This window comes from Patagioenas fasciata, chromosome 1, assembly GCF_037038585.1.
Source record: "Patagioenas fasciata isolate bPatFas1 chromosome 1, bPatFas1.hap1, whole genome shotgun sequence".
Lineage (NCBI taxonomy): Eukaryota > Metazoa > Chordata > Aves > Columbiformes > Columbidae > Patagioenas > Patagioenas fasciata.
The window spans coordinates 91,403,993-91,421,152 of record NC_092520.1 but is presented as its reverse complement, the minus strand read 5'-3'; the positions used below and the strand labels follow the sequence as shown (position 1 = coordinate 91,421,152).

The 17,160-nt window shown below is 44.6% G+C and overlaps 1 protein-coding gene and 1 long non-coding RNA gene across 3 annotated transcripts in view; one reads left to right on the top strand and one right to left on the bottom strand.

Annotated features, from left to right (window-relative positions):
- Positions 1 to 932, bottom strand: part of HUNK (hormonally up-regulated Neu-associated kinase) — a 58,883-nt gene extending 57,951 nt beyond the window's left edge. For both annotated transcript variants that reach the window (XM_065862582.2, XM_065862583.2), the window contains exon 1: positions 270 to 932. In XM_065862582.2, coding sequence (XP_065718654.1) covers positions 270 to 533 — 264 coding nt within the window. In that variant the 5' untranslated portion in view covers positions 534 to 932. The remainder of the gene's footprint in view (positions 1 to 269) is intronic.
- On the top strand, positions 889 to 9,791 carry LOC139828309 (uncharacterized). The gene is made up of 2 exons (XR_011739791.1): positions 889 to 4,459; positions 6,250 to 9,791. It is a non-coding gene; the product is annotated as an uncharacterized lncRNA (long non-coding RNA).
- Positions 9,792 to 17,160: the final 7,369 nt, after the last annotated feature.

Below are 17,160 nucleotides of genomic sequence, written 5' to 3'. Positions count from 1 at the left end.
AGCCAGGGAAAACTCGGTATGCGAAGGGGAAGCGCCGTTTTCAAGCCCGCAGCGTGAGGCAGCGCCGCGGTGAAGTTGGAGCCGGGCGCCGAGGGGAGCCCCGCGCCTCCCCCGCCTCGGCGCCCCCCGGGGTGAGTCTCCGCCGGGGGGCTCATCCTCCCGGCCAGCAGAGACCCAGCACACTCATCTCACACACCGCCCCCTCCCCACTTCCTGGGGTGCCGGCAGCCACCCTAGGGGTGCCGGCCGTCCCGGTCCGGGCGCGGTACCTTCTCTCCGGTGAGCACATGCAGCCCCTCCCGGACCTTGGCGAAGGAGCCCTCTCCCAGCTTCCTGCCGATCAGGTAGTTGCCGACCCGCTTGGTGTGCTGGAAGTCGCGGAGCCGCTCCCGCGGCGCCGCCGCGCTCAGCCAGGCGGCCAGGAAACTGCCCTCCGCACCCGCCGCCGCCTTCCGCGCCTCCCCGCCGCCGCTGCCGCTGCCCGCCACCGCCGGCGGCTCGCTCAGGAGCCCGTCGCCCGCCGCCGCCGGCATGCCCGACCCTGCCGCTACCGCTGCTGTCGATGCTGCTGCCCCCGGCCCGCGGGGCGGTCACCGGGCGGGTAGGAAAGTTGCTCGGGTGAGAGCGCCGCCGGCCAGGCTGGGGCGGAGGGGCCGGGGGGCGGAGCGGGGCTGGCGGGGGGCCGGGGCTGGGGCGAGCCGGCGGTGCGGTGCTCCGGGATGCCGCCCCTCATTGGATCCGGCGCCTCTCCTCCTCCTCCTGCCCGCCGCTGCTCTGCCCCGCGCCGGCAGCGGCTGCGGGCGTGAGGTTGCCGCGCCGAGCGGGGAGGAGGGGACCAGGGGAGGGAGGGACCGGCGGAGGGAGGGGGAAAGGGCTCATTCAGTTTGAAATTGCGGTAATTTAATCCGCTCGCACGCGGCGGGAGCAGATGCGATCCAAACCCGGCAGCCTGGGTATGTTCAAATTCGGCTGGCCCCTCCTTCCACTTCTCCACCCCCCGGCATCCCAAATCATGGGTGGCAGCGCATCCCTCTCTGGAATTGAACCAGGGGTCCCGGCTGCTGGGCAGCGCTGTGACTCTGCGTGTGGCTTTGTTTTATTGCTGCCAGAAAGTATCTTTTGTGTTGCTTTTCCCCACCTTCCTTCCCGAGCACGCCTGAGTCCTCACTCCCGTGTCCGGGAAACGTGCTACCGCGACGCGATCGTGACCGCCCCGCCCGCCCGCTGCTCCGGCGGCGCCGACGGGCTGCGCTCCCCGCCTCGTTCACCACCCGCTTCTCCATCTTATCCCTCCCGGCGCTCGGCTCTCCTCTGCCGCCCGTCCTCCTCCTGTTTGGCAGAGCGGGGTTCCTGGCTGAGTGTCTCCATTCCCCAGATGTTCTCCGAGGCCCGGTGGAGCGGGAGAGAGGAGGCGACCTGGGCACCCATCCTCCGCAGGCTGCGTCCAGGGGACACCCATTTCCCTATCGATCTTCCCCATCGCGTGGAGAGGGAGAAGAAAAGGGTATATTGCCATTTTTCACTGCCCTTCCACCACCTCGCTGGAGGCAGCGCTGAGAGACAGGAGGCACCCGGAGAGGGAGAGCAGGGACGGAAGATGAGCCAGAGTCAGTAGAGCTACCGCGCCTTGAGTTTCCGATGGTCAGTGATGCCAGCAACCTTCAGCTCATGCTGTGGACGATCTATTGAATCGGTTAATTAACTGAAATGCCTCAGAGATCCTAAGGATTTTAACCTAAAACCTATCTTTAGGATGGTATCAGCAAAGAAAGTAAACAAGGATCCTTATTTATGTTCAAGCTTAATCTACTTTCAAGTTTTGCCCGCGTGGCTGTGTGTTAGTTAACAATTTGAAAAGAAGAAATCACTCACACCCTAGGAGGTGCAAGCTATGTCAGCAAATCCTCCTGTAAAGATGCAGCTGTACCTGATATAAACTGGTTTAGAGCTCTGCTGCAATCGCGCCGCTGCTCCATGTGAAGCTGTTTTTTCCCCTAGAGGGCTGGCTAGCACAACTCTTCCTCTGCACACTCTGCCACCTCTTTTTAACCTCTTCTTTTACTCTTTAAAAGCGTCAAACCAATTGTACACCATGCTGCTGTGCATTAGCCTTTGCTTCTATCTCAAATCCACTTCTATCACTTCACTGGGACAACTGTACCCCTCTGGTCCCTTCTGCTGGAGTTGTCTGCTTGCATCGCTAATTGGATTTTGGCTGGTACCGGTGTTGATGTACTCCTTCCACATTAGCTTTCTTGACATCACTGTTTTGGTAAAACTTTGGTAAAACTTCCTAATTTAAGACAGAGCTGAGCAACATCATGACAGGCTAGACATGAGGAAGAAATTTTTAACAATGAGGCTGGTGAAACGCTGGCACAGGTTGCCCAGAGAGGTGGTAGATGCCCCATCCCTGGAGATATTCACAGCCAGGCTGGATGGGGCTCTGAGCAAAACCTGATCTGGATGAAGATGTCCCTGCTCATTGAAGGGGTTTGGACTAGCTGAGTTTTGAAGGTCCCTTCCAACCCAAACTATTCTATGATTTACTGTGCCAAATGTAATGGATAACAATTCATAGTCTCCTCTGTGTCAGTCCAGGCTTCCCAGGTGACTGATAATCAGATTCAAACATACCCAGGTCTGGCTTTAGGCAAGAGGTGGGCAGCTGCCCAGGGAGGCTGATGTTGAAGAGCTCTGGGCTGCCTGCACTGGAAGAGGTGTTGCTGCCACCTGTGCTGAGACCTGCCACCTCCTGATGACCCCACGGCTGGGGCTGGTTGGAGTGCAGCTGGGCTATGAGCCCTCTTCACCCACCTTGCCAGCTCTCTGGGCCCAGCCATGTCAGGAGTCATGACAGTCTCCTCCCACACTTTGGAGCCTTCCTTACATAGACCCCTTCTCTCTTCTTGCAGGGGTAGGAAAGCATCTCGTCTGCTGTGAAGAGAAGAAGAAGAGATGGAGGGAGTGGGGTGCCCATGCTGCGTGGAGGTGGTGGTAGATAGCTGTGTGGGATGAAGGCCCTTACTGCAAGGCAGAATATGGGAAAGGAACTGGGGAAGCACTACAGATTTCTGGAGCTCAGCTGGCCATCTTCCATCATCCAACTTCATGTTCCCTGAAACTTCTATTGATCCCTCAAGAATGTATTTGCTATGTCTAAATATAGAGCAGTTCCATTGCTGAGAACCCTGGGAACAGCTCCACACCACCACACTCACATTACAGATGTTTTCAGGTGAAATTTCAAACAAAACAGAAATCCAGCACTGTCCCAGCAGGCAGAAACTGGAGAAGGGAAAGCTCCAAAGCCAATAATATTTTGTTTTTAAAATACACACTCACTCCATGCTCTGTATGCCTTTACAAATATTACAGTACACCTAAAACAAGATTCTGTGTGTTCTCCAACCTGCCACTATCCCAGGAGCAGTTTGGGCCCCTGTGGGAAGTTGTAGGGACACGAGGCCATGACACGCTGCCTGAGCTGATGGCCGCTGTGCTGAAATTGTGCTCCTCATAGCTGGGGTGCGCTTTGACACGACATGTCCCTAACAGTAAAACTGGTCCTGCCCCAGCTGTCCCTGATGGTGCAATGCTGTGCCAGCATGTTTGTGCTGCTGTACTATAAACAGGATTGGTGAGGTGATTCAGTCTTTTTAAAAGTGCCAGGAAGTTTTAGACAACTCCTCTACTGACCTGGCCACCAGAGAAATAGAAGTGAAAGCGTACAGTGAGGCAGCGCAGGTACCCCTGTACTACACTGTGCCATGACAATGTCATCCTCAGATTACCCCATTATCAGACCTTCCTTGTCCTCCTGAATCAACTGGGATTGATAAAACTGGCTCCCACCAAAACTGAATCATTCAGGAGAGGACTTTTTTGGTGTTTCCTAAATCAAAGCTGGAAGTGGGATGGTGCCAGGAGCATCCCCGTGTGTTTGCAGGGAAGGTGACATAATCTTTGCACAGGCCAGGACAGTGGCAAGCTGAGATCGTTCAGTGGTGAGCCCAGGTCTGTTTCAAAGACTTCTCTTGTCACTGTGAGTCTTTTAATAATACTGTCAGGGGGTCGGGGAGGCAAGAAAAAGTTGTACTGCAGACAGTTACATTGGAAGAATAAAAAGTACATATTGTTTTCCAGTTGTGGAGAGGCTATCTTCGCATATTATTTAAAGATATGACTATGCTAAGAGATTTTGCAACTACGTCTGCTATATAGCTGTTCTTATAATGGATCCAATACGTTTCAGACAGACATTGCAAGAATTCCCACGTGTCTCCTATGCAGGGAACTGGAACAAGGAAATCGGAAACGTGGCTGCCCAAGAAAATGGTGGAAGACACGCCTGGATGCAGCTTCTGGCTAATCCTTATAGGCAGCGATGGAGCGCAGAGGAAAGGCGTAGCCCTGCTTCAACAGGGACAGCATGCCCTTGAGCGGGAAGAGCTGGAAGGTAAAGAAAGCAGCCGGAGACCAGCTCATTGTTTAAATGGCAATATGCCATTTTCTGCTTGAGTTTGAGGGAAGAATCTCTCTGGGAGAGGAGGGGCTGGTAGCCAGCAAAGCCTCCTGCACTCATGTTTCTGCACTTCCCTGGGGATGGACAGAAGAAGATGATTGTTTAGCTGGGGTCCAAATTGACCTTTCAGGTAAGGAAAAGGGGTGCAGGGTTTTTCCTTGCCAGAGGCATTTGGGTATTTTCTCTGAAATATGTTGTTCCCAGCAACCTGGCTTGTATCAGCACTAGTGTGGCCAGCAGGACCAGGGCAGTGACCATTCCACTGTACTCAGCACTGATGAGGCCCCACCTTGAATCCTGTGTTAGTTTTGAGCCCCTCACTACAAGAAAGACATTGAGGTGCTGGAGCGAGTTCAGAGAATGGCAACGAAACTGGTGAGAGGTCTGGAGCACAAGTCTGCTGGGGAGCAGCTGAGGGAACTGGGGCTGTTTATCCTGGAGAAAAGGAGGCTGAGGGGAGACCTTATCGCTCTCTACAACTACCTGTAGCATGGAGGGTGTTTGTCTCTTCTCCCAGGTAGCGACAGGATGAGAAGAAATAGCCTCAAGTTGTGCCAGGGGAGGTTTAGACTGGATATCAGGAAAGATTTCTTCACAGAAAGGGTTGTCAGGCACTGGAACAGGCTGCCAAGGGAAGTGGTGGAGTCACCATCCCTGGAGGTGTTTAAAAGATGCATAGATGAGGTTCTGAGGGACATGGTTTAGTGGTGGACTTGGCAGTGTTGTGTTAACAGTTGGACTGGATGACCTTAAAAGTCTTTTCCAACCAAAACAATTCTATGAGTCTATCTGCTATGCAGCAAGGAGATACTCAGCATGCACAGGCCTGTATGCCCTGCTCCCTGGCTACAGAGGTCGTCTCAACCACTCCATGCCGGCCTCAGCATGTGTAGGCATGGATGCCCAAAAAGGGGTGCACATCAGTGTCCGTACATCCTTCCTGGCGTAGGAGAGGTGAGCTGAGACCACACACCTCCATTGCCTGCTTCCCTGCTGGTGCCACCTGCGGATGGGGGGACCTCACCCGTGGCAAAACAAACCAGACCCCTCCCTTGCTCAAAGGAGTATGCTTTGAGACAGACAGACAGAAAGTCAGAGGTATGTGCCTTTGCTTAGGCTCATGGCTCCCACTTGGCTAACAGAAAAATGGTTTTGGCCACTGTGATGATTGAACAGGAGTTAATGGTATGTTTTTAAGTCAAACACCTGAAAAACAACCTCTTTTAAAAATAAAACTGGCAAGAAATGGCCATTGCAGCAAACATTAGGAGAGCTCTGAAAGAACCTAGTGAATATTTTTTTTAAATTGACTCAACTTGAGGACTTAATGGGTTGACAGTATCCTTTTAAACAGGCGAGACTGCTGCCTTCTCATGATTTCTAGCGTGTCCAGCTGTGCCCATCAGGGTGCAGTCTGGATGGAAGGGGGATCAAAGGCTGTATTCACTTGTGTCCATGCTTTAATTTAAATTTAACTCCAATGTGCTTTATGTTGAGCCTCAGTCCTTCTAGGTAATGACATTTTCTGATTAACTGTTGAAATTACTAATGAATTAAAGGCAGTAGTCTGTCTTCAGGTTGCAAAAGCTGTAATAACAAGTTACTAAAAATAAATTAGAGCCTGATTTAAACCCATGAAAGTGAAGAAATTCAGAGTTACCTGGACTGTATTGTCCTTTGCCATCCTCAGCACTTAAAAATATTGTAGTAAAATGTATTATCAGCTTGCAGACTGGGAGTTTTGAAGACACGAGGAAGATGGCGGCCCCCACACTCAATCCTCAATGCCAAGGTCTACCTGGGCTGAATCCTTCAAGGGGTCAAACCCTCCAGCTGAGTTCCCAGGCTACAGTAACTGGAAAACGCTGGTCCAGCAGCAGAACATGGTACTGCAAGGGAAAAGTTTGTGAGCCTGAGAGCTCATCAGCAAATTGCTTCACCTTACAGTGCTGTTGCGTCTTCTGGTGGCAGGTGGTGGTGGCAGCTTTCCAAGTAGTCCTCAGGGAAGCATGGGGCTGTCGCCTGGGATGCTTGAATCCTCCTTATGCCTCACCTGCCTCTGCAATTCACATTAATTGCTCTTCGGAAGAGACTCAAGGTCCTCAAGTGAAGGAACGACGGACATCTCAACCCTTTTCAACAGTACAATGGTAAAGGAAGATGCAAGTAAGCTCATAATTATGCTGCACAAGAGCAACATGTAGATTCTGTTCTGGTCAAATTAAAAGTGAGTAATTTACTATTACCTGTCACATCACCATGCCTTTTGAAGTCAATGGTTAACTGCCGACTTCAGTCAGGTTGTAGGAGAAACCTTAACTTACTCCTGATAACTTCGGTTAAAAAAAGAAAAGCCATCCTGTTGTTGCTTATGTTCTCTTTGATATTTCATTCTGCTTTAAAATAGCTGGGTTTTTTTTGTTTGTTTGGTTGGTTTTTGGTGTTTTCTTTTTTTTTGACACCTGTCTACTTTTGTAATATTTGGGTTTCAGATATTACAGGAATATCAATTTAAACTGGTTGGTTTTATTATATTTTTTTAAGTGAGAATGTATTCATATTTGTTCTTAAAGAATTTACAAGACGTGTTTTTTACAGCATTTAAATCTCTGTCTGAGTTCAGACTGTCAAGAACCCAAGTTTATGGGAATTTCCACAATAACAGATTATGTACCTGGTTTGGCCCCTTTCTCCCCTATACTGCAACATGGATAGCAGTGAAGACAACTCTTTCAGTAGAACAGTGATGTCCAGGATCAGCTGATGATGTTATGATTTATGTGCCTACATATGGGTACTGCAGATACCATTCAGCTGACAGTGACAGTGGTATTTCTAAATCCATGTAATCTGGTAATCATAGAGAATGGATGTACTTCAACTTTCAATAGTCGCAGGAAGAGGACTTCTACAGCTAAGCTTTCATAAGCTTAAAGCTCGTATTTGAAAAATATTGAAAAAATATTTGTCCTCAAAAATATTCAGAAAAAAAATGCAAAAGTACCTGGGTAAGCATTGAAACTATTTGATAACTTTTACAGAAATATGTTGGCAATGAGGTTATCTGTCACTGCCTGAGCATCAAAAGCTCTACTTTTCCTGTGCTCCCACCAAAACCTCCAATTTGTTCTCTGCCCTGTGGCTTCTGTAATATAGTTCTCTGCAGCCAATATAAAAACTGAGAGCATGTGATGACTTGGAGGTACCATAAACCAAATTGAATTTAATATCAAAGTAAACAGCAGGAGGATGCTGTACTAACGTTGTTATTCTTTTTCACGTTTCATTAATTAAGAAGTTCAATTTTTAAATTTAAATTAAACTGCTGTGAAACCCTCCTTGCAGTGCATGGTGTCATAAAATTTAGGACCTTGAATTTCAGTTTTGTTTACAAATGAGAGAACAGAGGAGTGTTGTATAATTATGCCTATGTGAAATACTCTGTATTTGCAAAAGCCTTTAGATATCAGTGATGGATGACATGTAAAGAAAAAGGAAATCAGACTTTTGTGAATCCCTGGAATTAGTATATCATGCAGAAAAAAAGTGTGAGTTATTACAAATTCTGACAAAGTCCGTTCAGTGGAATCCTTGGGTCACTCCACAGTGCCATGTTGGCACACTGTTATTGTGCTTTAAGAGCAATTTAAATGCATAATGAGAATGAAGATGAGTGTGTATTTGAAATAAAGTTTTGCATTTGGGTAGGGACAGATGCTAATCCAAACAATCCTGCCAGTGTTATGCCATGCCAACATTCAAGCAAATAACCTGCCACAATGGAAATTCAGAATCAAGATACCCTCAAGCCTTAAGATTGTATGTCCTTATCTTTTTTCTTGGCAATAAGTCAGAATATATCCCAGTACTACAGAGTATAATATAGGACTGGTGGTTTTCTCATTGTCGCTACAGGCTGAGCACCATCAGCCAGTGTCTGCTCTGTACTTGCATCTTTAGTAAATGTTTTTTTTAGTTGAAGAAAGCTTATTTAAATGCTTTCTTGCAAGAAATGTTCCAAACACCTTGTTTACATTCATGCTAAAATGTGAACAAACCAGTGATTCACTCCTGAACTAAGATTTCTCTGTTTTGCTTAAGCCTGAAGTAATTTTTGATGTCTGAATGAATTGTCAGAAGGCAGAGTTGTACAGCGGTAAAAGCATGTTACCACAAAACTGTTGCAGGTATGTACTCTATACTCATGGGCTACATGAAGGCGACTACTTAGGGACCGGATCACAGAATCACAGAATGTTAGGGATTGGAAGGGACCGCAACAGATCATCCAGTCCAATTCCCCTGCTGGAGCAGGAACACCTAGATGAGGTTACACAGGAACGTGTCCAGGCGGGTTTTGAGTGCCTTCAGAGTAGGATCTGCAACGCCTGGGTCAAACTGCTGCCCGTCTTCGCTACTTCTGCTCTCATCCTCACGTGGGGACTAATTCAGCCATGTTCCTTCCCACTCCTACCCAACAGCCCCTGCTCCTTCCTATAAGGTGCATAAAGACCTGCTGCACAGAGGTGTACAGCAGGAGCAGACACGCTCACAGTTCCACTCGGGCTGGCTTTAGTGTGAGTTACCTGGACGTTATGTAGAGCAGCTCCACTCATCTCAGCTCTGGCTCAGGCTTCCTCGGTTCTTGATAGCCGCAGAGTAACAACGCTGTGCTGTCAATAAACAGGTTCCCATAGGCTCATAATGTACTAGATATGTAGTCTGTTAACTTGGGCAATGTTTCACCTATATGCAAAGTGTGGCAAGGAAAAACAATTAAGAAGTTCAGCCATTCAGTCATTCTGACTGTTGCACACAAATTCCATCATGAAACAGCAACAAATACAAGTCTGGTTAGTATATTTATTTTTAATTCAAATTTGAGAACCCTTAAACATTTAATCAGATTAAAAATCTTGAAATGAATACAGTCTTGTACTAAGCTATGAAAATTAATCTTGGTGCTCTGCAACCAAAACCATTCATTTTCCATGTGTCTTCCTTTATATATGGATAGACTTGCTGCATGACTATTGCAAATCTCATTTGGAAATCATAGTTAACTTGCTGCAGTCATGTCTCTGTATGCAACTTCCCTAACTGTTGAAACCACATCAAAAATTCAATGCTGGAAAACCCAATTATGAAGTGCACAATTTTTTACAGGTGAATACTCTGGCGTACATTCAGGACCTGGCATAGTCCTCCAACATTTCTAAAGTGACATTAGCTTAATAATAAATGAATTAAATTTTAAATTATGAAACTTGTTTTTGTGATTTTTCCTAAATCGGACTCGGTATCTGAAATCTCTAACAATTCACAATTAGCATAAAAATCTATATGGGACTATTCTTAACTCACAAAAAGAAAGGGGTGCACAGCCTTCTGCAAACATGAAAATAAGTGTGGGACCAATTTCCAGTTTATTTATGAGAGTCACATTTTAATAGGACAGCCCATGCAAGTGAAAAGGCAAAGACGTGGCTTTTGATCCTTGGTTCCAGAGCTCTGCAAATGCTGAAAGGCCAAAGCAGGTGCAGAGGATGAGCGGTGGAAGCAGAAACAACATGCGGAAGGATGTGATGCTGCTGCAGGGGAAGCAGGCAGCCACGCTGAGTGTAGGAGAATGGAGGGATGACTTGCAGGATCGCATCCAATTTCAAGTGGAAACAGATGATTCTGCAGAGTCAGAGCTTTTCATTTGGAACACAGTATGATCCTGTTGTGATCTAGGCTACTTTCTAACAAGTTTTTGACATCTGATTCCCACCAGACTTTGCATCTATGGCAAAAGCCACCATGAATTAATTAGTACTTGTTTCCCACCCTCCATTTAGTCCACTGATATTTCAATCAACAGGTATTTCAGCTTGATGCCAGGCTTGCGGTTTTTTTCCTTTGTGTGCCTAAAAGAAGGACTAATTGGACTGAACTCAAAAAACAAAAAAGGGGGCTGGGGAAAGAAATGCGTTTGTTACCTTGAAATTCTTTTAGTGTTAATGAGGACTTTCTGTCACATGGGCCTCTCCTATTTTCTGATGCAGTGTTGATTTAATCCTGAGCATATATGTGTCAGTCTGTTGTCATGGAGGTAGTTGTGATATACTTTCTTCGCAGGATCAAGAACAGATGGCCTGGGAGAGATCAATTTCTCACTCAAGCATGAAGAACCTTCATAGCACAGTTACCAAAATCTGAGGGTTTTATTTATTTCAATAAATTTATTTATTGTAAAATGCCTGTAAGGTAAAAAGATTTTGTTTAATTTCCCTGTAAAATTTTGGACACATGTATATTGTTCGAAAAACCCAGATACATACCAGGCTGCCCACTGTTCATCTCGCACAGACTCCCACAGGACAAGTTAACCATGAGCCTCCCTGTCTGACCCTCAGGCAAAAATATGGGGAAAACAGATGGGCCTTACATTGTGCCCTGAAGGTCAGTGGACGCTGGCTCTGCTAGGCCACTGGGAGAAGTAAATTCCTGAGCTGAGGATGTTTCACGAAGAAAGCAGAGCTTACACTCTCCAGATGTTCAAATTCAGGGTGTGTCAGCAAAAGCTCTCTGGCTGGTCTCAGCTGTCAAGATAGTGCTTAGAGCAGGAGAAGAGGAAATTCCTCAGGCAGCCTCAGTCCAAGCTACGCTGTTTCACTGCTTCAGACTGGTGGTCTTGGATTCACAGCATCAGAATCGATGCAGGAGCCAATGCCTGGAAACAAACATGGTATGCAAGGACTCTGTATTTCAGAAGAAACCTCTCTCTCAATAGTGCAGCTCATACACGATTTTCTTGTGTAAGTATTTAATAAATTACCTGAAAGTTTCCTGCAGTACGAATTTTTTTTAATCTCTTTTGGTCAACCATACTGTTTTGGTTTTCCTTCCAAAAGCTTGGGGATGCACTGTGCAAAGCCTTCCTTCCAAAGCTCGTTGGCATCCCACTCGTGTTATAGTCCACAGCCGAATCTCTCAATGTTGCACGGTTCCCTTTCTGCACAGCTACATATCGACCTCAAATCCCAGCTTCTGGCTCAGGCGTCTGAGGACTGCCACGCTGTGGCCACAAGCAGCAGCTCCTCCAGAAGCCACCACCAACTTCCTCATGGGGAACGTGGCCAAAACCAACCTATCTGAATGATGCTCACTGCATATTCAAAGAGACATCTGATCCCTTTTTTTGTTTGTTTTTCTCCAGGTTATTTTTGCTTGCTTGCTTATTTTTCAGTTTCATCAGTATTACTGATAGTTTAGACTATTTGCCCATATCTCCAACTCCTCCCCCACTCCTCCCCCCCCAAAAAAAAAGTTGGTGAAATAATCTTTTCCACAAAATTTTGTTGTCCTTTCTCTTATTGGTGCTTGCAGTACTGAGATGCGTCTCTTGCCCTCAGCTCCCACTTGGGCTGCTGCTTTGGTCACTCAGGCTCCAGCTCCAGTGATGGCAGGGGAGGATTTGCTTCAAGCACTTAGAGAGAGAGATTATAGGGGTTGGCCAGCGTTAGCAGAAGGAAAGTTGCCCAAACTGTTGAAGGAGCTTGGCAGACTACCAAGCTCGGCAGAAAACAGCTTCAGCAGTGGCCTGCCTGACAGCCATCATTGTAGCTGCTTCAGCAAGACACAGCACTCGGCAGGTGGTACTGCACAATGCTCCCCTGCTGCAACACTGGCATCTGGATAAAGCACCAGAGATGCCCTGGATCTTCCACCACCACCAGATGCATTTTTCATACCCCTCGACAACAGGCAGCTTGTTCCATCACCAGATGAGGTGTGTCCAAAGCATCTTCATAATCCTGGGTACCCCTGCTGAGGTCCTGAGCTCTTGAATCCCAAGCGTACTAAGGCAAAAGCCCCGAACGTCAAGCGTACTGAGATAAGAATTTTGGAAAGGGTTTTGTTTGGCTCCAGCCTTGTCTCCACATGAAGATCCTGAAGCTGCAGACTAAATCCAGCCTCCCGACACCACCGTGAAGACTGGCATTTGCACTTCTGTCTGATTCTTTAGACAGCTCACCTGCAGAGCCAGCAATAGGGAGGCCCTCATTCAGTAATGCTCATTCGAGCATCCAAAAAGTCATTACTCACAACTACAAAAATCATTAAGCCGGCTTGAAAATAAGTTTTAGCTCTTTTTGTCTTCCTCTTCTGGTTTCTGTTTCACTTTTGTTGGTTTGGTTTTGTTTTTTTAACTTAGTGTTGTACAGGTCACTTAGTGTAGCCCTAAGCACAAACCTTTGTTTACACAGGTAAATCATGCCCAAATGAACACTCCTGTTTAACAAAATCAGACTAGTCCTACTGAGGAAGTTTTACAAATTAGGCCCTAAATGTATACAGAACAACCAAATCAATTTTGGGTGTAGAAAGTGTTATTTACAAATTTTCTGCACAGAGCTTCCAGTCAACACATTCTCGTAAGTCCTTCAATGGAATACTGGAAGCCAGTTCCTGCTAGGTCCAAATAAAGTTTTTATATTTTTTTTATTAGTAGACTTTCTAGAGAAACTGAAAAACCAAAAATAAATATTAAAAAAATAACCAAAATCAACACCCCCCCAAAAAAACCAAACCAAAACAAAACCCAAAAAACCAAACAAACAACCTGCACAGTTCTGGGTTTCTGTATTTACCTCATTACAGCATCACTCAGAGATGTGGTTGAATATCAGGATAATATGTTGATTACTACAATACCCAATAGGTTAGTCTCTTCTGCACCTGTTTCTATAGCAAACACATACTTTCTCCCTTGAATCAGCATAGATTTATCCACCTAGCTGATGAACGCTAAGTATCCTGAAAGATTTGGCAGGGAAGGGGAATTACTCATAAAAGCTTTGACTTTGGTATCACTTTCAGACCCTACTACTCCCTGTCCTTAACTTAAATGGCTGAATGAGATAATGTGACTCAGTCACTGGGTGGGTATTTCTGCCTATCAGAAATAATCTTTAGTCCATCTAAAATGTGGTCCATCAATACCTACACAAAGGAAAAATAAAAAGGAGTAAAGAAAAAACCTGCTAAATTATCAGAGTTGTCTGCGCTTCTGTAACCCCATCTGGAAAACTGCATCTGGTTCTGCTCTCCACAATTCAAGGAGTAAGTTGGTAAACCAAAGAAAATTCAGAAAAGAGATATGAAAGTGAAGGAAGACCTAAATAATACACTTTACAGTGGAAGAACTTGGTCCTTTTAAGACTAGCAAAGGGAGGGGGGTGATTACTCATAGTCTGTTTGTCTAAGTATGAACACAGGCTCACAGACAAAACTATAATGAGATCCAGTGGTTGGGAGCTGAATCTAGACAAATTCAAGCTATAATATAAGACACATATTTTTAACAGTGAGGATAATTAAGCACCACAGCAATGCAGCAAGCCATTATGGCAAAGTCTCCTTCTTTGGAATTCTTTAAATCAAAATCAGATGTTTTTCTCAAAGACATTGTATCTCAAACAGGAAGAAGCCTGATGCTGTGTGTCAAACAGGAAGGCGGGCTAGAGCATCACAGTAGCGCATCTGGCATTATGAACCATAAACTAGAATTATTCTTTTGTAATGAATCAGATCCTTCAAGGAGAATCAGGAAAAAGTTTTACCATCAGAATTGGAAGCTACATTGCTAGAACAGGGAGATTGGAAAGGTGAAGCAAAGCATCATTTATAAGGAGAGACACTACCCTTTATTCAATCAACTGATACAGTGTGATCAGCTTTCACTTACTTGTCTGGAGTTTTTTCCAGCTATATCCATTCTAACCTAATAAAATACTTTATTTCCTGACAAACCCAGCTTCATTTATCGTGGAAGATGATTGAAGGACTAGTCACAACACTGCCATTAGGAAATTCAAAGGGAGTGAGAAGCAGACTTACAGTGAAGATGAGAAGAAGGTGTAAGACATGGAAGGGTGAAGGGCAAATGGGACAAAGTTGCATTTATGCAATGAATCCAGGGCCATATTTAAATGCCTACTGACTGGGTATGTAGTCAAAATGCAGAAATTCTTGGTTAACTCATGACAAAGGTACCGACCTTCTGAGTGCATGTGGAATTTTGCACAAATATTAGAAAAAATACAACGGCTCCATATCTTCATCTTGCTTTCAGTTTGGGATATCTATGACATTTATGAAAATAAGAGAACTACTCTCTGATGACCTTGTGCCCTTCTCTTATTTCCTATGGAGTCAGGAGGGGCCTAGCCAATCGGCTGCTCACTCTCTCCGTCAAGTAACTGAAATTTCACAAATCCTTAGACACAGTGACCTCCATAATACAAACACTCAAAGCATGGAAAAGCGTTAGCTGAGCATGCAGCAAAGTGATAAACGATTTACAAAGAGAAAACTAGATGGCTCCATCCGACATAAGTCACATCCTATTTTTCCAAGGCAGGCCTTTTCCCACACCCACATTATATTGTGCAAAATTCCTCCCCCTTCAGAAAAGAGGCTAGCATGGTTTAAAATTGCTGTTTTGGCACGAGCCATCAGCAACAAGCTTGATTTGCAGGAAATGTTCAATTGCAGGAGTCAGGGCACTTCCAGCTGCTTGATGGCCCCTGAAGGACCAGAGACAGAGCAGGATACTCCTCATCATCAGCTTGTTTCTGATGCCAGTAATCCTGCAAGTCCCTGACATAAATAGCAAAGTGTTTTACTGTGCCAGACAATCAAAGTGGGTATGGAAAACCAATCAACTAACTGACAGACAGTGAAGATTATGTGGCAAGAAGATTATAATGAAATACCTAGTTATTGAGTGAACTGCAGCATTATGAATCACTTACAGTTATAAGTACTCCTTTAGTCTATCCCCTAAAATACAGTAATATAGGATAAGAAATAAGACAGATGGAAAAAATAGATCGTTATCTCGAAACAAATAGAAGAATAAGCAGTTTTAAGTCGATCAAAGTCATACATAAACATATTTAAAGGATAATATTTAAAATTAATCCATTCTTACCAAAATTTATTTTTAGAAGTAACCCTATTGACATTACAGGATGATTTTTATATATATAAAGAATACTACTTGAGGGGGTTAAAGGTTTTGACAGTTAAGCAATAATAACAAATATAAATATGTCATCCTGTGATGACATGGTGTCTCAAAAACCCCAAAATGTGTGCAAAAAGCATAATTACATAAGCTTCATTTTCTTCGTATTCTAAATAAAATGCTAACAAACCTCATGGTCATTCAACACATAATGCACACATCTTCACCATACATTCCAAATGTATCTAATTTCCAGCTGGTTGATTTTAAAATAGTGTAATATCAAAAACACAGAACAGTTCTAAGAATCTTTCCAAAATGTCAGAAATAGTTACTTCTACAGTATGCCTCAATCACTATATTCAAGTAAAATATCTAAATAAAAATCTTATTTAGAACTACTTGTGTTCAACATTAATATGTTTCCAACTATATCTGTATGCTTATGACATGATATTTTTCCTAGAATTCACTATAAACTTACTTATATTTTTATAATATCTCTCATATTTGTGGATGTAGATTAATTACAGGAAAACAGACTGAAGTAATGAATATATAGGAAAATATCTTTGCAATGCATGTTTCTCATCACACATAAATCCTCAGGCATGTAAACATTAGTAAAATTGAACACAGGCATACATGTATGCAGGACAAGGATCATGCTAATGAAGACATCAGGGCTGCAGTTAACATATCAGTAAAGACCTTGCAAAAATATTAAGATTAAAAGACAGAGTTATCGATTTATATTGGTTTAACTTTAGGATAAAATGTTTTACATATTACACTTCTATTTATATACTCACTTACATGGTATGTCAACAGAAAACAACGCACGGATCTCAAATCAATTATTCACTTCAGCTAATACATTAAAAATGCTCCCTACAGAAACCCCTTAGTCATACTCCAGAGTACAAATGGCATCTCTAGAAGTACAAAGGATATCGAGAATGGCAAGAAAAAATATTCCACAAGCCAGAGCCTGCCTGGAAATGCCAGCCAAAAGGTTCTGCTGGAGGAGATGCGTGGCAGTGCTGTGAAGGGAAGGCAGCTCACCCATGAGGCCAACAAGTGCTTTCAACAATACTGTTCTGGTTTGAGGAAAAAACAAACAAAGCAAAAAAGCAAACAATGAAACAAAACAACAAACAGAAAAACCAAAACCCTCTGCTATGAAAGGGCTTTTCAAATGCAGGTACAACCATCAGGTACTAAATTTTCATTGACAGTCAATAGGAATCAATGGCCTATGTGCTGCTGCTGCCTCTGAAAATCCATCCTGAGGATTGTGCTACTACCAAAAGGATGGCTGGAGAGCTTAACCTTTCCCTGGAAGGTTTGCTTACATGCCACAAAACCACCTAAGATTTCACAAGTGTTTGAATTACCAATGTAGCATCCCAAAGATTTGGGTTTTTTTTTTACAGAGTCTTCTAACTTTCAGTTGCGTATAGAGACTCATCACACAAATCTCCGGCCACACTATTATTTTCTGTCCTTAAGTGTGAGGATGACCTCATGACACTTACACTCTGCTTCATAGAATCATAGAATCATTTTGGTTGGAAGAGACACTCAAGGTCATCAAGTCCAAGCTGTTAACCTAACA